Consider the following 25,705-nt stretch of genomic DNA (forward strand, 5'->3'; position numbering starts at 1 on the left):
ATGTTGCCATGGTGGGTTTTGAAGAGCACAAATCCCTAGCCTGTCAACAGTGCTATCATAGAGCTTCAGTCTTCTGACAAGATCATGCCCTTGCACACAAACAGGCGTCCGTATCGGTGCCTGACGTCAGTGTGCGGGTGGGGAGATAACACCAGGGGCAGTTTGATTTGATTGTCAGGGCGGCTCCTAGGCAATAAAACAAGAGTCCTCTTCTTTCCCGTTGGGTCTCTGTGGCTCAAATCAGGAAGCTTAAGGGAAGGAGCCGCTGTGTGCGATGTGTTTGTCCTGGCCTGAACTGCACCCTCAAAGACAATTTCAGATACAATGTACAGTAATATGAAGGACCTTTGATTGACAACAAGCTGAAAAGACAACCCGAGACCTGATACTGTACATATACATTCCAGTATCAAATCAAGTATCAAATCCCCCCCCAAAATTATAGTCATACAAGCAATGTCACAGAGGGCTTCATATATGCCCAAAGAACTGCACCTAAACCAACCTAAACCCTGAGGAGAAATTCAATACGGAGTCAGAAATGGATGGTGACATTGCAGACTATAGGCCCGTCATGCATCAGACTAGAGATAAAAATACAAACACATCTGTGTTGGTGTGTGTCTCTTTCTATCTTTGTTCCCCTCTCAGTGTTTTCAAGGTTATACTTATACAGCGTAATTTACATGTGCTAGACTAATTGTGCATTGTCTTTCAGATAAAGAGATCAACACAGCAGGACCATGTTGGCATGGGAGTTTCAGTTCCTCATTCTAATTCTCCTCTCCACTGGAGCTGGCACAAGATAAGTTTAAAAGCACAGAGTGTCTTCCAGAGAGATGGCACCTATGGATGACCTAAATTGTCCCTAATAAGCCTTGAATTTTGTCGTTTTTGCTCATTTGTTCTGATGCTAATTTGTTCCCAAGTCAAATAGAGAGAAGCTGCATACAACTCTCTTCAACTGAATGTATAGGATACTATCAAAGTGAATAGTATCTGTAGTTCCATATACAGTATGTAGTACCATACAGTACAGTATTGCTAAAGATTGGACATTACTATAACAGAAACACCCCTAGACTTGACCATACAGATAGCGTATCTTCTGCGTATCAACGAAGCTTGGATGTTGAGCACAGAAAAAGGCAAATCTCAACAGAGAGAGCAGAGATTGGGGCAGGTTCTTTTCCTCTGAGGTACGTGGAGGGTCCCTGACAGTCATCATCAACTTCAGCCTCTTGATTCAAACACACTCTAAAGGGCAATCAAGACTTAGTTTACTTTCTTTGTTTGGCATTATACAGTACATTACTCTCTTTATTTCTCTCTGTCTCTGTCTCTCTTTTTCCAAGTTATGAGTCACCCTCCCAAACCATGCCCTTGTAGTCAGATGACAAGCCATTTGTCAAAACCACATTTTTTAACTGCAATCAGTTCCACACATTATCCGCCAATTACGACATGTTCTATAAATGTAACAGTCACTCATCCTTGTGCTCACATCTTGAAATAATAGTCATAAAACAAATCATTGTGGTCATTAAGCCGCCTAGCCCATCTTGTGACTGGAGCCTAATGCAAGAAAAAGTGTTCCTTCTTGTGTGTTGTAGCGGGTCAAGGGGTGTGGGGTTTCCGCAATAACAAGTTGAATAAGACTTCAGCACACCCAGTCCACTTTCCATGTATCAGCCACTTTAATTCGTAACATACATCATTTTATAGGCCATCCCACAAACAATCAACCTCCCAACGAGACACAGCCTGTCTCGTTGAAGCAGGAAGTCCCTATATGGCTCGGGGGTGGATCCAACGGGCGGCCAGATACCTGCCCTCAGCCACCACTCCCCTCACCTCTCCCTGCCGTCTGCCACAGTGTCTATACGTTTCGGCTGATTCATTAAGATTATTGGCTTGATTAAGGCTGTTTTGGTGAATTTAATTGAAAGACAATTTGAACTCCTGAAGACGGATAACTTTAAAGTTATCCTAATCCACCCTTCTCTTGAGGTATAGCTGAATTTGTTTTGTGAGTGTTTTTCTTTCCCAGCCAACTGAGTCCTGAGGTCAGGCAGTCAGACACAGACACATTCCTCTGTGTCCGCTGTTGGTCACAGCCTGTCTTGAATCTGGAATATGATTCGATTTTCATAAAGCCACAGTTTTTAGTCCACTTTGGGGCCTCTCCTCCTCACTTGCCCTGTCCTCGTTCTGTTGTTCTGGACAAAAAAAGAGTGATCGTTTCTCAAATAGCTCTAGGGTCTGGCCTAGTGTCCTGAGTCCAGCAGCCAGATCAATGCTTAGAACGGCTGCAGCCCACCTAAGCTCACACTAGCCCCGTCAGGGTCAAAGTTCACCTACCTATGGCAACAATATGAATATAATAAAGTTTTGTTGCCAAGGTGACAACACTTGCTCATTCTAATTTTCCTTTTCACTGGTTCTAAAGTTAACCTTGCTGAACCTTGTTGAATGTGTTAAATCAACACAATACAGATACCTCACAGGCTTTCAAAACAATAGCTGTTTTAATGTGTAATTAAATCCATTCATATCCTTTGCAGCATACTCAAAAACAATTGTGTTGATCTGATGATTCTTTTTACACTAGGTGCACATGTGGCTAATTTGCAAAAGCAACATTACTGGGTGCGCAGCACTACAATTCTTTGCTTTTTGCACTGCATTACAGCTTTTTACACTGCATTACAAAAATTGTATCTTGTACATTTGTATTTTTATAACCTAATATAGTTTCAAACTACACAGTTCAGTGGCTGAACAATCGTGTGTGTGTGTTTACAGTTTACAGTTTGTGTGTGTGTGTGTGTGTGTCAGTATACCTACAGGATCTGTGTGTTTCACAGTTGCACTTTCCATACATTCATTCAGAGAGAATCACCCAGCCTGTCACCCCCCTCAACTCTATTCCAGATTTACTTGATAAAGAACCCTTAGTGTAGTTGTCGATGTGATTTGATTTGTTGTAGATAAACCTTTGGTACAGTTTAACTGCAAGAACATCTAAGAGCCTGTTTCTGTATGCCTGGCACAGGATGTGCCAGTCATTTGAGGTCAATTTGTGGACTCAAAGCACAATTCAGAAATGTCCTGTGTTACTCGCAGAAGAAAATTGTTAAAACAAAAGACCATAATTTTTCTATTGCAGATATTAAATGGGTTAATGTCAGTCACAGTTAACCACTGTACTGTTTATATTGCAAGCTTGTTTGGCTGTAAGCAACTGTGGATTCAGTCTACAAGCTCTGACTGGCCCAACTAAAAGTAGCTCCTTGTCTATCAGGTGGGGATAAAGGTGGATGTATTTCCCTGTCTTAGAGCAAAGTACATGCTGAGACACTGACTACCTTCAGTCTTGAACCATAACATCAGTGATGCTGGCGCACAGCTAAATGTTTTGTCTGGAACATAAGATGAACTGGGACGTCGGGCTTGCCTTTGGGAGAGCAATTTGTTTGCTTGTTAGCTTTAAGATCCTGTTTTATTTAGATACACAAATCTGGCAGTGGCATGAACTCTGAGTGGATGCCTCTGGGAGAAGTGACAGAAGCCAAACGAGACTCTCTCTCTGTCCCAGTTAGCAACACGGCCGTGAACAGGCTGCATTTTTCACGTGAAATATTTACTACATTTCAATATCGTTTTATTTCTTCTCTCTGTTTTGTTGTTGTTTTTCTATTGTTGACATTTCACCCTTAGGTACTTGTTTTTATTGCTCAGCAGCCCACACAGTTGAACCTGACTGACATGTGAGTAGGGTAAATAGATTTTCTGCATGAGGAATGTGTTGTATATTTAGCCTCCCAGTCAAAAGGTCTATAATTGGCAGATTGAATAAACTCCATGGCACTTAAGCGGTTATTCATTTAAACCTCTGATGTCTGTGGACTTCCACAGTTCCAGCTTCATCAGCAGCCTGCAATAATTACTTAGCATTTTCTTTTCTTCTTCTTTTTACTGTCATAATGAAAAACCGAGTCCCTTTTTTTTCTCATAGAGGATAACACGGTTCTCGTTTCCGCTTATGAAGCAGGTGTTTGGTATTATTACTGCCAGTACTTTATGTTCAGGTGAATATTTACGTTAATGTAATAAAAATGTGTTGGCAAATTGGCTGAGAGTTTTATAACAGGACAATACAAACTCTAACCCCACTGTAATATTTTCCTGAGACACAAACACAAGCATCTCATTAACCTGTACAGTTCATATAAAACATGTTCTGTAAATCATTGATGAGTCGAGCTGTAGACTAATCCACCGACAATCAGGGTAACAAAGAACAGGTCGTCAGAACGTGGGGCCTCGAGCATCGAACATCATACTGTGTAGTGCAGTGTACGGCACTACATTCAGTAAACGAAGACGCCCTCTTCCAGCTGTTCGGAGAGCTGCAAGCTGAACGTATATCGCTTAAAAGCGTTTTCTCAAGATCTCTTTTCATGCCACTATCGCTCCTTGTATGTGAACGCAGCCAATCTCGTCCCTATGACGCCGGCGAGGCTGGACTCGGTGGAGTTTGATTGTAATATTTAACATACCCACCCAGAAAGCGCACTAGAGTGCCCGACTATCGGACGATGTCAGGAGACAGCCTATAGACGGTACGGGACAAGAAAAAGCTAAAATCTCCACCTGCCAAACAGACCTAGGCTATTCTCTGATTCGACTTGAACGCGAGACAGTCAGTGTCAGTTTCCCTTCAGTCGGCTCGCATCCAGACATATTTCCAGGGGATAGGTGATCACCTGTTATTTTGTGGACTGCCGGGCATTTTTGACACGCAGTAATTTGTTTCTTTCTGAGCATTTATGCTTTGATACTGGACACTGAAACCTCAATTTTGAAGAGCGGCATTGCTTGTATTCTATTCTCTGACTTTTGTCAACAAAAAAAGAAAACTGAACAGCACGCACACTTTCATGCTCAGCATTTTAGAACGCAGGTTTTGAGGATGGAACGGTGCTTCTGATATCCTATTTTAAAAACGACTTGTCTATTTCATCTGGGCACTTATACAACGTAATGAAAGACTACTTATTGAACCATTTGCAACGTCGGCTTCTTCACCTGGCAGAATATGAAGAATTCCAGTTTTTGTAAAAGATCAACGCTCTGTGCGTAAGCACGGAGTTCCTGACATAACACGGATTATGTGCGGAATGATCAGAGAAAATCGTCAAACGAACCGCACATCGTTTTTATTGCGTATTTCCATTTGACATCACCATAGTCTGTATGCCGTTGTTGTGCACCGCTTCTGCGGCTTGAACATAGCTACAGAAAAGTATTTGTATCCTGTACAAAATGATCAAGATGATAATGTTTCGTAAATTTCGAGTGTTGATACTAATGGTCTTTTTGGTGGCTTGCACCATGCACATTATGATAGACTTGTTACCGAAATTGGAGAAGAGGGCTGTAGGACCAGACACCGGGAACGGAGGCTGTCTGTGCGCTCACAATCCTAGCGAGGAGCCGCAGAGCTGGGGGAAGCAACGTGTCAGGTCTGTAGCAGAAGCGGGCTGGCCTAACAAGCACACTCTGCGAATCTTGCAAGATTTTAGCAACGAACCGAGCTCAAATCTCACGTCCCATTCCCTTGAAAAGATTACGGCCACTGGAGAGAGAGCAGAGTCTTTCAAGCGGATGAAACAGTATGTTGGGATCCCGGAAAACGGCAAGCCGCTCATAAGAGATACAAACGGCGGTAGGACCGTCCCCGCTTCCAGTGTCTCGCGACTCTCATCTCTGTTCGACCATCCCTTATACAAGACTGGCCTGCCGCCTCTCACAGACGATGACACCTTGTTCAACGTCAATACTGACATCAGGTTCTATCCGAAAGCAGCGGGGAATCAAGAATGGTAAGCTAATAAGACCATCCACCTAGTCACAGGTGCATTTAACCCTCCTGTTGTGTTCGTTTCACGTTAACTAATACTGTGTTCCCAGTCCAAAATGACCGCCCCATTATAGCTGATTATGAATCCATCATTTACACATGTATTATCAACTAATGTTGTGTTAGATCTTTTTATCAACTTAAGTTCTTGTAAACATCACAAGGTTTGAACTTCTTTTTATTATTAATGATAGGCCTCAATGACCTGAGCTCATACAACTAGTTTTAGAGTAAAAAAATAATGCATGCTAAGATGAAACATGAACATGCACGTGAGGGTCTGGTGTCCATCTGATGAATGGTCATGAACTCAATTGTATACACTATACATAGTCTACCTGATTCATAAATGACCTGTCATTTTAGAATTGGAACCCCATAGGTGTAGTTAAATAAAACACCCAAAATGTCATGAAATCATCAGCATTTATTTTGTGTGTTCAGATGTGGACAAAGTCATGTAACAATCAAATCTAATTCTAATTAGACCGGAACACAACAGGATAGTTGAGAGGTCTGCACAAGCAAATTAGTTCCATTCTGTAAAGTGGCCTTTGACATCATCTTGCACACTCATGCAATGGTTTCTCACTCAACCTACTCTACATTATTAAATAAAGTTGTAACTATTATTTGTTATTGTCACCATAACAATATTAGCTAAATGGGGTATGCTACATACATAAATAACAGTTTAATATGGCTGATGACTCTTCTGGCTGTGCATTACTTCTAGCACCACTGACAGCTTCAGAGCTGTTCTTCCTCAGCTCCATCATTATTTCCTCCCTTATTTCTTTTGTCTTACATTCTCAGGGGACATCATTAACTGCCAGACAAACCCATTCATCTAGTCAACTGCTCTACTCTGTCTTTCAATCTTTTCTATTGCGGGGTGATTTATTCATCCATGTACAAATTGTACTATGCTCTTTTAAGCTCTCTATCTATCTCTCTCTCTCACACACACACACACACACACACACTCACTTTCTCTTTTTTTCTCTCTCACTCACTCTCACTCTCTTCCTCGCTCTTTCTCTCTCACTGTTTCGCTGTCTCTCTTTCTGTCCCTTTCATTTGAATGTAATGGTCTTATGTAATTCTTTCTTATCGGATATGCTCAGGTTGTTATGGATCGAAATTACCTCAAGTTAAATTCAAAATGTTTGTGTTGTGCAAATTTATGATAGTGTAATGATACTGCAACAGCGTTGCACTGATCTGATACTGAGCATCTCACAGCTGTCATGTTGAATGTCTGCTCTGCCTGAGGTAATAAGAAAAGTAAACAATCAGACAATTATCCCGTAAGGTAGCAGAGATAATGTTGTGTAGATAAGTCTGTTTGAAGAGTTTCTCAGCACACAAAAATCAGCACGTTCCCCTATGGGGAATCAAAGCCTACTACCCCAGAGTTGCAACCAAGTTTCACGCTCAAACAAGAGGCAGCATGTGGCTCCCTTAGGCTCTCTCTTTTGGAGAGGTCAGAGTCATCTTCCTCCCCTCTTCCCTTCCCTCTCTTTGTCCCCAGGCACGACGAGGGTAACGATGAAGAGGAGGAGTACCCTCCGACGGGAGAGGTGACTGCAGAGTCTTACCCCAACTGGCTCCGCTTCCACATCGGGATCAACCGCTTCGAGCTGTACTCCAGACACAACCCTGTGCTGGATGCTTTGCTGAAGGACCTGGTCTCCCAGAAGATCACCAGTGTGGGTGAGTCTCCCAGGGGAGAGTCTTCACAGTAAAGGTGAAGGCTTCAAAGGTAACAGATAAAGTGCTCTGTAAAGTAAATGTGTCTCTATGGTTGTGGAAAATAATCTGTCACGCCTTAGAGCATTTATGATGAGTGCGTTGGTGACATTTTGTTGCTGTTGCCAGCCAAATGGGTCAATTTGGTCAAAAACTTGCCACTACACCGTGAATTACTGCAATGGAGTACATCGTAGTATCTTTGAAAACATCTTCAAATCTTTTTTTGTGTTTGTGTGTTTTTGTGTGTACGCGCATGTGTGTGTGCATACCCAATATTACACACATACTTACATCAACACGCTTAAAATAAACCTTGTTGTAGCCATTAAAGCTCCCCTCCACGGTCTCACTGATATTAGTCCCTCAATCACTCGCAGCCCGAACGCAATTGCTCATGCTTGCTAGCGCAGCCTGACGTCGGTGTGTGTATCCCACTGTTCTCCCCCGATCGGCCCATCAATCATGTGTGTGTCCCCGCTTGCTGATGCCCATTAGATGCTGCGTATCTTTTCGGAACAATTCGGAACCCCTGCCTGCCGCTCTCCTTCCCCCTTCACACAGACACACATACACACAAAATGCACACGCATGCAAAAACACATGCCATTATTGATTAGGGATATTGGAGAAATGGACGTTTAGCATTTTTTTTTAACGTTTGATGCAGAGTCAAATCAAACCCAATCATAGCCTTTCTGTACTTCCCTGTCCCTCCCTGAAATTAAGATCTAGGGGTGAGGGGACAAGAGAGATAGAAAGGGGGGGAGAGAGACAGAGTGGATGGAAGAAAAAACTAGTAAATAGAAGGAGCCAGAAAGAGATAGCGTGTGTGTGTGTCTGTGTGTGAGTGTGTAAGTGTAAAAGTGCGTTTGTGCATGTGTGTGTCAGAGAGAGACAGAGGCAGTGGCTTGCTGCTCTGTCTTCAGCATAGCTCATAAATCATACATAGGACACAGCACTCCAGGTGAGAGAAACATGGATTCATCATTACATTACAGACCAAGCTGAGATCCTATAGGATCTACAGAGCCTGGAAGCTTTGTAAGAAAGACCTGAGAGTGGAGGAGTGGCCACTTATTAATTCAGAGGGATGCCTGGATAGAGAGACTGTATCTCTGCTTCTTGCGTCATTGAAACTCATTCATGTGTTCATGCCACTCAGACTCTAGTCTGAGTTAGGCCTAGATTAGATCTAGTTGAATAATGGAGTGTGCTACGTTGAAGTCTTTTTCATCTGGGACTACTGGAAGTTTAGGTATGTATGTGTTGTTTGTGTGTGTGAGCATGTGTTTGTGTGTGTGTGTGTTTGTTTGGGTGCACCTGGTCCTGCTGTAGATGCTGGATCAAGGCCAGGTTGTTCTTATACAGCTTAAGACCACCAGCTACAGTAGGTCCCAGGGATAAACCTTTTTTTAGTTTACATTTAATTTGAAAGCAATTTCTCAAGGGCTTTGGTTAGGTCACAGCACAACAATGTCTGAAAAGGGAGTCAGGTGGCTGAGCGGTTAGGGAGTCGGGCTAGTAATCTGAAGGTTACCGGTTCGATTCCCGGCTCTGCCAAATGACGTTGTGTCCTTGGGCAAGGCACTTCACCCTACTTGCCTCGGGGGGAATGTCCCTGTACTTACTGTAAGTCGCTCTGGATAAGAGCGTCTGCTAAATGACTAAATGTAAATGTGAAAACAGCTAGATGTGATTATTAGATATTACTATCAACATGGTCTGATTGCCACATTGCACATCAGATTAAATGATTATTGTTTTCATAAAAAATAACTAACCTTACACTTCTTACCATTTGCATCTGCTCTGTGAGAGACAACGAGGGAGAGAGATATACAGAGATAGAAATAGATAGAGAGATAGACACAGACACAGATAGATATAGACATGCTGTGCAGAGAAAGAAAGGAAGATACATAAAGCATGAGAGAAATAAAGGGATAGAAAAACAGAGAGAAAAGAGGATATAAAGAAATAGGGAAAAATAGGAAGAAAGATACAGAAACAGTGAAGGAAAGCCGGAGGGAGAGACAGAAAGAGGGAAGGCAGCCGAGGAGTAGTCAGTCAGCCAGTGGGCCTAACCACAGGCGAGTGTTTTTAGTGGGGTTAGGCAGAGCCACAGTGTTGTGTAATATGCTCAAGTTAATGCTCTGTAATAGATGGACAAATCCCCCTGAAAGCCTGTCCATTATGAGCAACACAACCCATTCAGACAGGCCTCGCAGGCCCTTTGTCTGACAGAGAAGCATGAGGAAGCCTGAGTGAGTGTCACACTGAGCCAGCTCTGCTCCTTATCTGGCAGAGTGACCGCTGATATCCAGGGAGATAACGTCCCCCTCTCAGTCACTCTCGTACTGGAGGTCGCTCCTTCCCAGTCCGAGGTCATTTGGTGATTGAGAACCAGGGATTTGAACTCCTGCCCCCCCCCCCCCCCCCCCCCCCCCGTCCCATCCCGTCCCGTTAGAGTATTTTGACTCTGGAGCGATTCCAGGGCGGATTTGGTTTGAGAAATGGACAGTTTGTTGGTGGTTCTTCGTTCACAGAAAGACAACACACAAACAAACACAGGGTAGATCAATGCCTTTAGACCGCTAACCACCTAATCAACCACAAAGCCACCTGCAGAGAGCAGGTGCATATGGTGCCAGTACTCACTAATCTCTGCATGTAACTGCTGCAATCACATTGTGATCATGCACAAGGACCAGAAAATTGTCCAGCAGATGTAGTGCCTTTTTTTTTTTGCACTCAAATTTGTCTAAAAATTATTGAACAGGTGTGTGTGTGTGTGCATTTTTGTGTGTGCATTTATTAGCAGATGGGCACTTAAGCAGTGAGTGTGTGCATCCGTCAATGTGTGTGTGTATGCGCACAAATGGGATATTACAGCAGTTCAATAACCCTCTCTCCTCCCTGTGCTCTCTCTCTCTCTGTCTCTTTCTCTGTCTCTCAGCCATGAAGTCAGGTGGCACCCAGCTGAAGCTCATCATGACATTCCAGAACTACGGACAAGCTCTGTTTAAGCCAATGAAGTAAGTACTGTACTACCTAGCACTGCATGATTAGGCTCTGGAACCTGCACATTCCAGGAATATTGACAGCAACCATCAAAGCTCAAACTCCCCCAAAGTAGCTCATCTGAAGAGACTTTGTTAGTTATTTCCGTAGAAGAGAATTTTGCACTCCGGTTACATTTCACTCTTTAAGACTTCAATGTCTTGTCACCAATCTCGTAAAACACTCCCAGATAAAGGAAGTCGAGACATAGTTGTTATATATTTTGACAGAGTTTGAAACAAACCGGAATAAATGGCTGACATTATTTCGAGTGCTTTTCTTGCAATCAATTCAGATCCATCGTTTTCAGAGTAGTTGTTATCTTCTCTTTTGGGGGTATGATCAGCCTGGTTTTAATTAACATCAACAGGATTAAGTGTTAATTAAAAAGAGCTCTTCAGGGATTGTTTTTTTTCGTACTGGCGAAAGCTCAACACAAAACATAAAAACTGTCCTGCTGAGTTATTTTACTGTGAATTCCCTTTCCATTTAGACACACAGCGCCTGGGTCTAACTGGGCTGTGATCACTAGTAATTGCTTGAGAGCCTGTCTGATTGGCTTTGCTTTATTGGAGACTCCAGGATTTATCAGCATGGTGGATTGAATTCAACAAGGGTGTGCTGAAAATGAAGAATTGGGAGAGAGAGGGGAAAGGAAAGGAGGATAGAGATGAAGAGAGGTGGGGAAGTGTCAATTGTTTTGAGTGTGCTGCAAGTGCAGCATGTGATCGCAGAGTCATTCAATGTTTGGTATATTCAATTAAAGAATGGTTTAAACCAAAATCTCAACATGAGATCCATTGTAAAGTTTTATTACAGACCCACAAATAAGTAGTGGGATAAGGAGCGTGACTTGTCAAGTATAATGTGACAATGTTGTAAGGTTTTATATTTAGTCATTTAGCAGACGCTCTTATCCAGAGCGATCATAACCTTATTTTCAATCATAACCTTGGTCCGTCTGGAGACAGCCTTACGGTAAAAGATAACAACAAAAATAATTTGCAACATTGTATTCAGTTGGTGTTTCAGACTTACAAAACCACCGACTCACGAACTCACATCACTAACCTGGTGTTTCAGTGTGTGACTCTCCCAGTTGAGTTCACATGCAGCAAAGGGCTGCCTGAGGAAGGTGCTGTAAGTCAAGGTGCTAACATGCAGAAGAACAGGCTACGGCAGCACAAGGTGCTAACATGCAGAGGAACAGGCTACGGCAGCGCAGGGTGCTAACATGCAGAGGAACATGCTACGGCAGCACAGGGTGCTAACATGCAGAGGAACATGCTACGGCAGCACAGGGTGCTAACATGCAGAGGAACAGGCTACGGCAGCGCAGGGTGCTAACATGCAGAGGAACAGGCTACGGCAGCGCAGGGTGCTAACATGCAGAGGAACAGGCTACGGCAGCGCAGGGTGCTAACATGCAGAGGAACAGGCTACGGCAGCGCAGGGTGCTAACATGCAGAGGAACATGCTACGGCAGCACAGGGTGCTAACATGCAGAGGAACATGCTACGGCAGCACAGGGTGCTAACATGCAGAGGAACAGGCTACGGCAGCGCAGGGTGCTAACATGCAGAGGAACAGGCTACGGCAGCGCAGGGTGCTAACATGCAGAGGAACAGGCTACGGCAGCGCAGGGTGCTAACATGCAGAGGAACAGGCCCAGTCAGTCTGCTGGCATCAGTCAGATGCTCCAGCGAAGCGTGGAGGATGAAGGGAGATTCCCCAGGCTGAACCTCCTTGGGCTACCGCCGCTCTTTGGGACTGGCAGGCTATTATCAGGCCCCCAAACACGAAGGCGACTTCTGTATACTGAGAGCTGTACAAGTAAAAATAAAAAACCCAGCAAACAACGCTGCAACAGATAGTCATAGTAGATTTCAACGATGATCGTTGTTGCGCAGATGATAATAGGTTGCCTTCTAATAATACGTCTGACATTCTAGGAGACTCTTTCATGCAGTGCTGTTTTGAGGTTTAAATGTGTCATCTAATGACACATTTAATTAAACTCCACGCAAGAAACTGAAACTGCATTGCAGTAGAGCTCTCTCTGAATAGGAGCGTAGAAAGTCGTAGATCATTACGTCAAGTCACTCTCTGGGTCATCCATCTTCCGTAGAAACCAATTATATCATGTATTTGCTTTTGATGTTGTGGTGCACTCTGGGTAGTGTAGTTCACAGTGTTTCTTGCTGATGTTTGTCCTCACCTGTCCCATTGTGCATTAGCAATCTGCATCAAAGGAGGCTTTGATGTTGTGGTTCCTTTGAGCCCAATGCAAATGTTTCCACAGGATACAAGCAAGATACCAGAACCAGACTCCATGACTGTGTGAAGGAAACAAAGATGTTATGTATATAATGTAGTTTATGGAGATGTCCTCCACAGCAGTCCTGATTAGTTAAGGAAGCTAGCTGAGCCTTCAGCGTAGATGCTCTCTGACATTCTTCTCCTATTTCATCTTGCCATAGAGCCCTGACTAAGAGATGAGGAGAGGGGGAGTGTGTGTTTGTGTGTGTGCTCGGGAGGGGGGGGGGGGGGTAGAGAAGGGCTCTGTCACCATGGGTAGAGAGCCTAAGCAGGCCTGGAGGGCTTCTCAATCGAGAGCGTCATCATCCTACAGAGAGTCTGTACTGCCCAGCTCTGGTAGAGAGCATGGGGAGAACACAGAGAAGATGATGCAGAGAAGCCATACCATGTGGAGGATAGAAAGAGAGGGAGAGATGGGAGGAGCGGTCAGAGAGGAGTGGGTGAGGGGGCAGGAGGCAAGGAGGCAAGGAAGCAGTTGGCAGTGCTGCCTGTCTGGGAGTTGGCACCGCCAGCTGGGTACTGGGCTCTATCGCTGCAGAGCAGAGACACACCATGCCAGGGACATCCACCCTGGGTGCTTGTCTGCCATGCTGCCTCCCTGCCCCAAGCCTGGCACCCATCCTGGGCCCCCCTTTCCATGCCAGGGCCGGAGCCCAGGATCTGGGCATGGCGTGGAGCGCTGTAATGTCCATGTCATGCTAATTGGATTTGTCAATCGCGAGACAAGCAATGCTCACCCAGAGAAATGCGATGACAAATTTAGTTTCTCTTCAAACTAGATGACAAACCACAGTTTTCCCTTAGTTCCCCTCGTTGCTCGTCGCTTTTACTCCCTTCAAGTTTGACGATGGCAGTTTGGCTCTGGTTCAAAATGTTTGACATCTGCATTGAAATCGTGAGGCTCTTTGATTCCAAAGGCCTAGAAACGTCCCTTGTTCTGTCCCTGGGGCCGTGAACACACAGGCTACACTCCATGTACAGTTACACGTATGCATGCGGGGTCAATGCCACATATCTAGGGCGTGCGTCCACGGTATGTACAGAACGTGTGTGTGTGCGTACTGTGTGTGTTTTTGTTTGTGTTTATCTGACCCACATGAGCTCCATCGGTTGTGACAGGATGCTGGGGCTTGTACTCTGAGGCAGACTAAAGCAGATAGCTGTGTGGCATCCTAGCTGCTGTACAGCACAGCAAACATCTTTGTTTTCATCATCCCAGAGGTGTGACCAGAAGGCAGAACGTGGACTGATGTCTACTAACCAAATGTATCGCAACTTCCCCAAAAGTTTGATTGTAACTGCATGCTCTGGTTATGTAACTGTGTGCCGGGTGTCAGTGCCATAAGCTGCAGGAGATGCTAAAACAGCAATGCTGTTGTAGCCTAGCTCTAACACACATGACTTTGGACTGGACCGCCGTAGACTTAGCATGTAGGTCAGACTGCTCCTCTTGTACATCTGAGTCCAACCTTGGGGAGAACCCTGGAATCACAGCTGAAGAACATTGTAGTTCTTCACTCAGCCTACTAGTTCGGTTGGTTTCCCGGAGAGCTTTATTGACTCTCACACACTCACACACTGATGCTGTCAGGGGTGATCTCCACAAGCCCCAGGAGAGGGAGCGGATCACTGCTTCACCACCTTTGGCCTTTTTAGATCGAGATTTAAAGCTGATCATATTCTCTCCCAAGCTGCTCTCAAGCTACTCAGGTAAAACGTAGAGATGAGTTCTCTTTTCATGGATCAAAGCCATGGCGTACACACAAACCCATACACACACACGCAGAGAGGCACAGGCACTTACACACACATGCACACACACTACAATTCATTCCTCAGTGTTTGTACCACAGCTGAACAAAAACCTTTTTCCACGCCATCTCTCTTCTCCTTTTGTGGTCAGGAAGCATCAGCATTAAATAACGGGTGTTGAAACTCAACAAGGTTTGCTTTTCCTTCTTTGTGGCAGTCACAAGAGATTAATGTTTTTTTTTCAAGGAGCCTTGGAGGAGTGTAAGAAGGCCATTAGCTTTCATGAGTTGAAGGCCCTGCTGAGTGACGTTTCTTCTGTCCGATTATACCAGTGTGTGTGTGTGCGTGTGTGTGAGTGTGCGTGTGCGTACACACGTGTCTTATGCGATGAGACCGACCTGTCAGAGCGGATGGAGCCTGTTACCAGGGACAGCTGTCGGCACAGCTGCCGCTAACGCACACACTCACACACAGACACACACTCGTACACAGACTCACACAGACTCACACACACCCTCACACACACACGCTGCAGGGGTTACAGAGTTTGTGCACCCTCCATCACCCACACTTGCTGAATGCAGTTCTCAGGGAGCAGCAGGCAGCCCAGTACTAATCTCAGAACCTGATGACTGTGAGTCCGGAACTTCCTATTGGAAGCAGGCGGCACACAATCTAATCAAATTTGGTATAAGGGACACAGTCAGAGATGGTGGCAAGTGTGGGCCGAGAGAAGGACCACAGATACTGGTGGTGACACTAAGTGGATAATCTATTATGGGGTCTGTGATGGGCCATAATAAACTGTGGCCCATATGTCAGGGAACGGCAGGTGTCACCTTGACTCACACTCAATGAGAGAAAGGGAGTTGGACAGAGAAGGGGGTAGGTGGCAGGAGAGTGAAATAGAGAGAGAGAGAGAGAGAGAGAGAGAGAGAGAGAGAGAGAGAGAGAGAGAGAGAGAGAGAGAGAGAAAGGGAAGGAAAACAAGGGTGAGAAGGGTGAGATGATGAAGGAACGGCAGGGGGGTGAAGTAATGGAAGACAGAGAGAGAGAGAGAGAGAGAGAGAGAGAGAGAGAGAGAGAGAGAGAGAGAGAGAGAGTTTAACTGTTCAATAAAGCCAGTGGGAAGAATGAATGGTAAATGGTCTGTTTTGGTTTGGCCTGGATCTTGTTATGCTGTTTCTAGTTTCCTGGATTGTGTATTAAGATCGCTCTTCCATGAGATGTGTGAGCTTGACGTGGCAAAATGCAGAGGATGCAGTTTAAAGCCCTACACAGACACATACACACACACACACAGACATACTGTACACACACACCATCTCCATGGCACTGGTCCCATGTAATGCTTTGAAGACATCTGTTCCCCAGCTCAGCCTGTAGCCAGAGCGGCCCTGCTCCAGGACTCTGCCGTCTCTCAGGAAATACTTTTTTAATATCACCCTTAAGCTGATTTGATGATGTAAACGTGGGTTGCTCTTCCTAAATGACCCCCCCCCCCCGCCCCCGCCCACCCTCTTTTCTCTTTTCATCCCTCCCATTCTTCCTCCTCCTTCCGTTTTTTATCCTCAGTTTGACTGTGTAGAAGAGTGCAGTCAAAACACAGGAGGATAACAACAGCTACATGCTCCCCCAGGCACTCTGGCTGGAGGACAAAGGCTTATACCCCCCCCCTCTCTCTGTGTCTTAATGTCTCTCTCTTACTCTCTCACTGTCTCTCTCTCTCTCTCTCTCTCTCTCTCTCTCTCTCTCTCTCTGTCTGTCCCTCTTACACAGAGATACATTTCTTGTGTGTTTTCGAGAGACAGTCAAAAAATGGGAAACTCCAACGAGAGAGAAGGGAGGGAGAGAGATAGAGGAGAGCAAGGGATGGAGAGGGAGGAAGTGTGTTTCAGTATAGTGATGAGTAAAGACTGAGCTCTAGGCCCGGGGGAGATCCCAGTGGAGGTGATTACTGGTGCATTAAAGCAGACAGCACAAGGACGTTCAACACTGAGTCATTAGAGCAAAGTTCCCTAGCTAGCTCTGCCTCAAAGTCAGCAAAACGCCCTAATGTTGCACAGTCCTTAATTTGGTTGAATAGGTTATTTGTTGTTTCATAGTTACCTTATCATGGGGTCTTGAAGATAGTCTCAAAACCGTTTGATACTATTTGAATTGCAGGTGGAAATGTTCCAGCAAATGCATGTTTATTTTTATACTGTTTCGTGGTGCTTCACACTTCAGTGTGCTTACTTCGGGGGAGTTGTGTATGTGTGTGTGTGGGAAGGGGACAACGGTTCTGCGTTCAATCCTTTCCATCTGTGTTTCTGACACATTTCAGTTTCATTTGTCAAGGCTCAAGAGGATGTAGATAAGAATAGGTGTCCTGTCATCTGTGTTCTCTCTCACACCTATCTCTCCCTCTCTCCGGATCGCTCTGTCAATCCCACCTCTCTCTCTCTGTCTCTCTCTGGATGTCTATGTCAATCCCACCTCTCTCCCTCTTACTCTCTCTGGATCACTCTTCCAATCCCACCTCTCTCCCACGTTCTTCTTTGATTTTTGTTCTCTGTTGCTCCCTCTCTCTCTCCTGTCTGCCAGCGCTGTCTTCTGTGTGACAGTTTATCCTCGACTCGGGAGGTGGGCACACAGAAGCTCCTATACCTGGCACTCAACATGTGCCCGTGTCTTCTCCTACTCCAACAGTCCTTTTTTTCGTTGACATGCACAGACACAGACACACAGTGTGTTTTTATAGTCAGGCCAGGCAAAGACAAGAGAGCCTGGTGCCACACACACAGACACACACGTTGTCTCTTACACACATTTTAAGGCACAAACACTGACACACACACATTTATGATGCCTCTCAGACAGCCCTTATGAATGTTTTACTAGGTCAGCTCTGGCGGTGAGCGTCTTCTTTGGGTCTGCATTTCCCAGAATGCCTCTTGTTGGTCTTGTTTATTCGATTCGCCGCGGTGCCGCTGATCCTAAGCTGGCCTCTCGCCTGTTACACAAATGCCTCCACGTTCAATATTTTTAGAACCCTCTTTTTTTGGTCCTTTGACAAGTGTTTAACTGCGCCACCGATGCACTCCTTATGCGCTTTCCTTAAGAGTCTCACTGTGATTACAACCTGGTGGTCTGGACTCATGCGAGGGCTGGGGATTGGGAGGAGGGAGGAGGGAGGAGAGGTTGGGGGCTAGAGGGACAGTTATGTAATGCTGTGATCCGTCCAGGATTTTGGATGGTCATCGGTTTGCGTCCTTCCCCACAGGTAGAGCTGGCGATTTTCATCTGTCCAGCATGTTAGTGATTGTAATCCTCTAACAGACAAGGCATGGAATTAAAAGGGTTCCTGTTTGGGGGCAAGATTATGAATTGTGCATTTAGTGTAACAACATGCAGCGTACAGCATGCCGTGGTATTCTTTCTCCTGTTTCCTTTCACACACACCAGCAAACATGTTCAGAGGCTGAGGCACCGGCTTTAAACAGCAGTACCTAGGGGATCAATTAGAGCATTAGATCTTTTTCTTTTTTCTGGAGGGTAAACTACCCTTCATTTAAGGATGACCCATGTTCCATCCCATGATGGATGGAACATTCCAGTTACAGTAGCTTTCTGTATTCACTGCCATTGAGCAACATAGTATTTCCACCATAATCCGTTTTTGCCATTATGCCTGAATGGTATGGTATGCCTACCACAAGACCGAAATGGGAAATTCTTCCACCTCGTCTTGAGATGTGTGACAGGCCCAGTGAGTCTGGAACTGTGGAGAAGCCTGTGTTCTTCTCTCCAAAGTGGAGGGTTTAAACCAGACATTCCTCCAAGTTTTCTCCTTGTTTCTAAAAGAAGGACTGGATCCAAGCCTAAAATTTGGGTAAGCCATGGTGTCTGAATACAGTAGACAAACTAGCACAGGTGGCGAAGGATAAAACCTTCTGGGCCTAGCTACTCTGTGTTTATCTGAGAAGGATAAAACCTTCTGAGCCTAGCTACTCTGTGTTTATCTGAGGAGGATTTCAAAGCATAATTGCCATCTTAATTGGTTTGGTGAATCTAATATCTATGATTAAGACTAGCCATTTTAGCAATTTGTCATGCCTAGGTGGAAAGGAAGTTAGTGCGTGCAAGTTCAATCTCACTAATGGGACTGGCATTTTCTAAATTCCTGTCTGTCTGTTACTGTGTAATCTCTCTAATTGTTTTGGCTGCACATTTTCATTTCAACTGGGGCGAGAATTTTTTTCGAAAGAGAACAATGCAGAGTTGTAGTTCCTTCTGTCTAAATCCCTCTAGCAGGTGGTACAGTGTTTAGGATCAATAGGGAGCACTCTTCCCCAAATTGCTTTTCTCTACATACAGGCAGGTAGATTTATATCCCCAAACCAACACTGGAGACTTAAAAAGATGAATGAAACAAATATTTGCTTTCTGTGACACAGAGAGCATCGTGGTTGTGTAACATGGGTCATTATTGTGACAAAACAAAGGTTAATAGGTTTCTTTGTGACCAGCCTTCACTTCTCCAAGCTGCCTGATAGACAAGATGGCGATTAGACGATGTGTGACTCTCATGTCCCCCAAACAGAGAACAGCAGAGGGACAAGAATGGCGGCATTGTCAGCCAATTAAACCGGACCCTGGGTCTCTCTCCCCGGGCTTTGTAGGAGGCAGGATGTAGGAGGGGTTCTGCTGAGAAGGTCTGGTATCAGGGGGCCTGAGAGGTGGGAACCTGATCTGGGAGTTTGTATGGGTCAACCCCCACCTCCCTACCTGGGACAGAGGAGCGTCTGTGTCGACATGTGGAGACTCTCTACCTGTATTTCATTCTCTTTACCTCCGTCTCTCTCTTTTTCTCTCTGTACCTATTTCTCTCTCACTACCTATCTTTCTATCTCTCTGTCCACCTCCTTTTCTCTCTCTTTCTTTCTACCTCTCTTTCTCTCTCTACCTATCTCCCTCTCTCTTTATCTCTACGTCTGTCAACCTCCCTCTTTGTTTATATCTCTTTCTCTGTCAATATCTAGGCTGGTCCTTGGTCCTTGCGTGAATTGTCCACAGTGTCTTGGTGTCCTTGGTGTAATGGGTAAAGGGTTTGGGTGTTGGTGAATTGATGCGTATGGGCGTCTGTATGTCATGTTGAAGAGAAGGGCCGACTGGATCAGAGAACCTTGATGGGTGTCATGGGTAGAGGTGGGTCACTGTAACAGAACCACAATGCATCACACTGTAATTGTGTTATGGGATGATGCATTGCTAGTGGTATTGATCCCATTACCACATCAATACTAGCTGTATGTGTGTGTTTGTGTGTGTGTGTGTGTGTGTGTGTGTATGCGTGTGTGTGTGTGTGTGTGTGTGTGTGTGTGTGTGTGTGTGTGTGTGTGTGTGTAAGTAATGACTGCAAATACTGTAAAATACTAGATAATGCAGAAACATTATTTGTTCAGGTATAGTAAACATTAGGGCCTAAAACTGTTGGTGAAACCAGATTGTTTACGAATCTCAAATCCCCTTTTTCCCACATGCGTTCTAGAACCAACTTTGTTTTTGAGCTAAATCCAGCGCTTCAAGTGTTGGATGAATCCAGGGCAGTTCTGACAGAAGGACATATATGGCCCTCCAGATGTTTTTGAAAAGGCTTCACCACTTCCACACCCACCATCACCCACTCCCTGACCACAATGCCATCCTGAACCCGGCACTTACCACTGAAAGATGTGTTCTATTTAAGACCCTCCACAATAAAAACATAACAAGGATGTTGACGGATCTAAATCGAAAACTGCCACTTTGGGAAAAACACGAACGCGAACACCAGACCACGATCAGAGACCTCAACCGCACCTGACGTTTCTAGAAAGATTGTTTTATTTCCCCCTGCTTTATCCCTTTAACCGGCTTGGAGTTTGGGATCATTTCTCTGTGGCTGGTTCTGTGAAATCTAGCCTGAGTGCTGTGAACCAGCAATGTTGAGAGCAACTGACAGATTGCAAATAGAGTTGCTGGCTTTGCTCAACACATCATAAAAGGGTGCAATAATGAAGGAGAGAAGAGAGAGCATGTAACTGCTGTAGTCCAAGATATGGTGGTTGGACAGGTACAACAGTGTGTGCTAATAAACACATTCATTAAGAGGCTAAATAAAAGACGGCGCCATTAAATCAACTGCAATTCTGTCATCGTTCAGGCACTGCTGGTAAATGGCATTTTAATGAGACTCACGTTGGATTAATTAGGAGAAAATGGCTAGCGCTACCGAACCTGCCAAGCACTCAGCGCTTGTTGTTGAAACCATTTAGAGACTAAAATAACCGCTCGCCCAGTCTCCTTCTCGCCACCACCATGCCTGTGTGTGTGTGTTTGTGAGGTTGTTGTTTGCCTGTTTTTGTGGCACGTCCAGGTTTTCTAAGTAGACACAGATGGAGGCAGAGCTGCCACCCGGCAGCCATGTTTTATTTGAGGAAAGAGAGAGAGGAGAAAGAGGAGGAGAGGGAGGGTGGAAGTGCTCCTTGCTTAGCCCTTGTTGACTGAGCCGGGGACACTGAAGCTGCCAGGATCCAACTGACCTGCTCAGCTACCATACACACACCGGGTCAGGCTGAACTGTCTGCAAGAAAAAACAAAACTGGAAAAAAACTATAGTGGGGAATAAAGAAAGAATCTCTGTACAAATAATTGAAAAAAGAGAGTGAAAGAGAGAGAAAGACAAATATTAGACAGTGGGGACTAGTAGATCGTCAAGCTCTTATCATTAGGTCAAGTCAATCTAATTCATTTGTATGACATTGTATGGATTTGTATCTCCAGATCTGCATCCCTCCCAGATGGATAATAATTAACGTCCAAATGCTTAGTCACACGACCCAATTAACTGCCACATACAAAGAGCTAATGCTCCTAGGATTCCATTTGGGTAAGGAAAATATTACAAGCCTGGAATTATCATATTTGCACTCATTTATAACTGTGGTTAAGAAAGCACTTCAGCTATAATTGAATCCATTCTTAAATGATCTTTACCAAAGGAATGTGGTTGAGAAGGCCTTTTAGAGAACCCCTCACAGAGAAATGTTGATGGATTTCCAGCTCTGGAACTTACTGGATTCTGGCTGGAATCACTCACAACCCCATTCTATTTCTAAGCTGGAACTCTCCTATTCACCTGCCAATTTCCACTGAAGAACCTGCTTTGGATTTTCCCCAAAGAATGAGAACATGATACTGGATTAGAAACCACATTTGTTTTCCCTGGTTGGAGATTTCAGTAGCCCTTGCGACCCCATATTATTTGTATTGTAGGAAATTTTAAATTTATGACTACAAGTATTGCACACTTCCCCACAAGGAGACCGGCCTGAGGACAGAATAATTGGAATAACAGTCATGGGTCCTCACCTTAAGTGGGAGTCTTGAAACACATATGCTCTCACACCGTATATTCACAGCTGTGCACTACGACTGCCTAGTACTGCATATAATTTTTTATCCATATCCTCCCAGCACACCTTTTTAACAATGGCTCTCGATGTGAGTTGAGAGAGAGACAGGGACAGAAATGCCTGACGCATGGTTTAATGTGTTTTCTCATCTACCAACAATCCTCTGCGTCTGAGAAACTCTGATGGAGAAACCTTTAACTAGCTCCTCAGTTCAGTGACACACCTTCACATGGGCTTTTTCTCATCGACTCCATCTGGCATGTTGTGCTGAATGTGTGAGCCCAGCATCCGGGCTTGTGTACTCAGCAGCAGATTCTGGTGAGAACCCATTGATTTTATGTGCGGGGTTAGACACAGACACACACAGGGAAAGTGCTTAAGATCCCTATCACAGCTGAGAGGCTGAAAGCCATCCAGCTTGTCCTCATTACCACAGTGATAGTCCTTGTGCTTTCTCTGTGATCCTTTGTTGCTCTTCTAAGCCCAGTGTCATGGTAGATGACATCTCTTAGTATACCCGTTCAGACTCCATTAATGCCAAATATGGATGTTGAGCTGTTTGAGGTGAAAGGGGGAGCCCCCCCCCCCCCCCCCCCGCGCGCCTCCCTCTTTTTCCTCTCCCGCCTTCCTCTCTCTCCTCCATCTTCTCGTCTGCACGTCCATCCTAAAGACATGAAGGAATGAAGCAACTGGCCAGGCTGGATGAATTCCTCACTGTGTACAGTGTGTTTGTCCTTTCCTATAAGTCCAGTATGCTGAAGGAAGAACTCGGCAGCCTGGTTACATTTCTACATCCCTCCTGCATTCTCATACAGTGGTGTGCTTCTAGTACCCCAAAGGTAGACCTAGAACGTATTATCTACACATTACACCAAAGATGCTATAGACTCCATGTAGATAAGCATACAGTGTACAGGCACATCCTGTACTTTGTATAAATAGCCACATTTCAACCTCTATATGGAAGTCTTCAGTATAGACACTGAACCTTGTGTATGTGGTTACCTAAACACTAGTGTTCGTTGCCCTGTGCATGTCCTCATCTGTATGTACTTTTCCTTCACATTGTTCATCATCCCTCAACAAAGCCATCATGAAATGTGAATCCTTAAAATTATCTTGAAAGAAGACTTATGCAGTTTGTTCTATTGCTAGCAGGATAGAAAATCACTAATCCAGTGTCGGTAAACACAGCAAAGCACCTCTCGCGTAGAACACTTGTCATTGTTGTGGTTTTCCTCTGTTTTTTTAGGATGCTGGAGACAGGGTGGCTGAGCGAGTGGGTGAGGAGAGCGAGAGAGACATTAGGCAAAGGCCTACTGAAGCCTAGATAATCCCCCTTGATAGGAAAAAGTATGAAATAAAAACATTGGCAATTTTGGCTGCAGGGTTCCACCTCTAACTCAGGGGTTGTCTTAATCCAAATACCCAACCTCCAAAGGCTATCCAACCAACCTGGATTCAACCCAGTGCTGACCTCTTGGCTCCATGTACATCTGTTCTAACACAGGGTTTTATTCCCCTTTGTGGTATTCTCCTATGGAAATGGCATCAGGCTTGTTTTCAAAGATTATCTGCGCCATTGATGAGAATTCATCTCCGTGTCATTGCTTATTCAGTGACGCCTCGCCTTATTTTTCCTGTCTCAACTGCCACACGAGCTCCGCCATGAGAAGAAAGGGCAGAATTCACTCCTAATGCCCTCTAAGAAATCCTATTCTAAAATGGGGGATTATGGATTATGTAAAGAGTGGCGGTGGATGTACACGGTTCATCGTTTCCACTGAGGGAGGCTGAGTGGTGTCCTGGGGTATTGTTTTCACTCTGAGAAGTCTCTCAAAAACACTGGCAAAGAAACAGAGCCATACGATATGACTGTGCCAATGCACTGGACCTAGAACTGATCCTGGTCATGGCGGGTTCAGTGTGATTTATAAAAAACGTTATTGTCCTTTTCATGGGGACATACAGTACTTGTATGCAGTATGTATTCATTTGATAATTTCTTTAGAAATACTCAACATAAGACATCATACATTTAGTGAAAGTTAAATTGAAACCACAACATTAAATATACTGCTATATTTGCTTAGGCTTTGTTAATGGCAAATACATCAACATTTGTAATCAGATTGGAACAGATGATCAGATTAGATTATCCTTTCTAGCTCACTGCAGGAGAGCGAAATGGAATTGTAATTATGCTGAGCTTTAATTAAGTCCACATTCACACACTCTACTTTTGCCAATGGTTTTTCATGGATTTAGTCAAATCTCTGTAAAAAAATATATATATATATAAATGGAACGATAAAAGACTCTCAAATTGGACATTTCATTATTTTGGGACACATTACTTAGTATAATTTAAATCCTTTCTCCTCCCTAATGATATTTCTTAATAATTTTGTGACTTGTTTTAAAAAACAGACCCTAAAATGGCCACATATAACTGTGTATACTGTAACCAGACACCATAGTAGTTACAAATTGTGCTTATCTCCACTGTGTATTCATGTTAGTAATGTGCTAGCCTTGGATGCAGTATGTTACACATTCCACCTGCACCAGTAACACCAGAGATTCCACTAAGATGATTTTGTAGTGATTCCAAATGATCCCTAAAGCCTACAATATTTCTAGAGCTTTGAGTTGCATCCTCAAAGTGATTTCAGGTATTTTACGGAAAGCGGTCGTTAAAGGCGCTCTCTGTGGACAGTTAAGCCCTGGGGATATAAACTGAATATGCTGTGCCGGTCAATTAAGGACAAAAAAGAGAAAAGAGCCAAACCGGTCTGGAAATGTCTTCTGGCTCACACAATATATATATGGAGCAAATTAGAGCACATACTTTGTTTTTCTATTGGTGAGTTACAATTACATGTGAGCAATTCACAGCTTGAAATCACCTCATCTCAGAAAGATGGTTAAGATAAATGTCCCCAAAAGTAGCTGACACATTGTAGCTCTTGTTGAATTGTGGCACAGGCTTTGTTGATGCATCCAGACCCCTGCAGGGTAAATGCATGCACTGAGAGTGATTATCCAGCAGGGTGGGGATGTCCCATATGTCCATGCCTGATCCCCCCTCCAGGGGCTATGGAGATGGATCGGTGGGGTGGAGGGGGTTGGGGGTCAATGAGTCTGGTCTGGTTGGGTCCTTTCACCTGGGGGGGGGGGAATATGCACAGCAGTCACTGATAGTGGTCCAGCTCATGCCTTGGCCCCACACATGCACAACACGTCATACCCTTCTCTCTGTTTTACCTCACTGTGGTCTTCTGTGTGCAAACTGGGCCAGGGGAGATTGGTTGGAGCAAAGGACTGACGAACAGGAGAAGGAAGGAGAGAAAAAAAAGGTTACGAGCGGCCCTGGGAGGAGCGCCGTGTTGATGACGGTGTTGGAGACGAGTGTTGACGGCGCAGGGAGAGCAGGAGAATCAATGTTCAGTAA

General features: G+C 44.6%; 1 protein-coding gene across 2 annotated transcripts in view; it reads left to right on the forward strand.

Moving 5' to 3' along the window:
• The first annotated feature begins 4,398 nt into the window (after positions 1-4,398).
• Positions 4,399-25,705, forward strand: part of fam20ca (FAM20C golgi associated secretory pathway kinase a) — a 32,299-nt gene continuing 10,992 nt past the window's right edge. The window contains exons 1-5 of one of the 2 annotated variants that reach the window (XM_062452142.1): positions 4,411-5,257; positions 5,414-5,528; positions 5,632-5,888; positions 7,461-7,642; positions 10,638-10,716. In XM_062452142.1, coding sequence (XP_062308126.1) covers positions 5,671-5,888; positions 7,461-7,642; positions 10,638-10,716 — 479 coding nt within the window. In that variant the 5' untranslated portion in view covers positions 4,411-5,257; positions 5,414-5,528; positions 5,632-5,670. Of the gene's footprint in view, positions 5,889-7,460; positions 7,643-10,637; positions 10,717-25,705 lie in introns of both variants that reach the window. The other variant, XM_062452135.1, reaches the window with a different exon arrangement.

This window comes from Osmerus eperlanus, chromosome 2 (assembly GCF_963692335.1).
Source record: "Osmerus eperlanus chromosome 2, fOsmEpe2.1, whole genome shotgun sequence".
Taxonomy (NCBI): Eukaryota; Metazoa; Chordata; class Actinopteri; order Osmeriformes; family Osmeridae; genus Osmerus; species Osmerus eperlanus.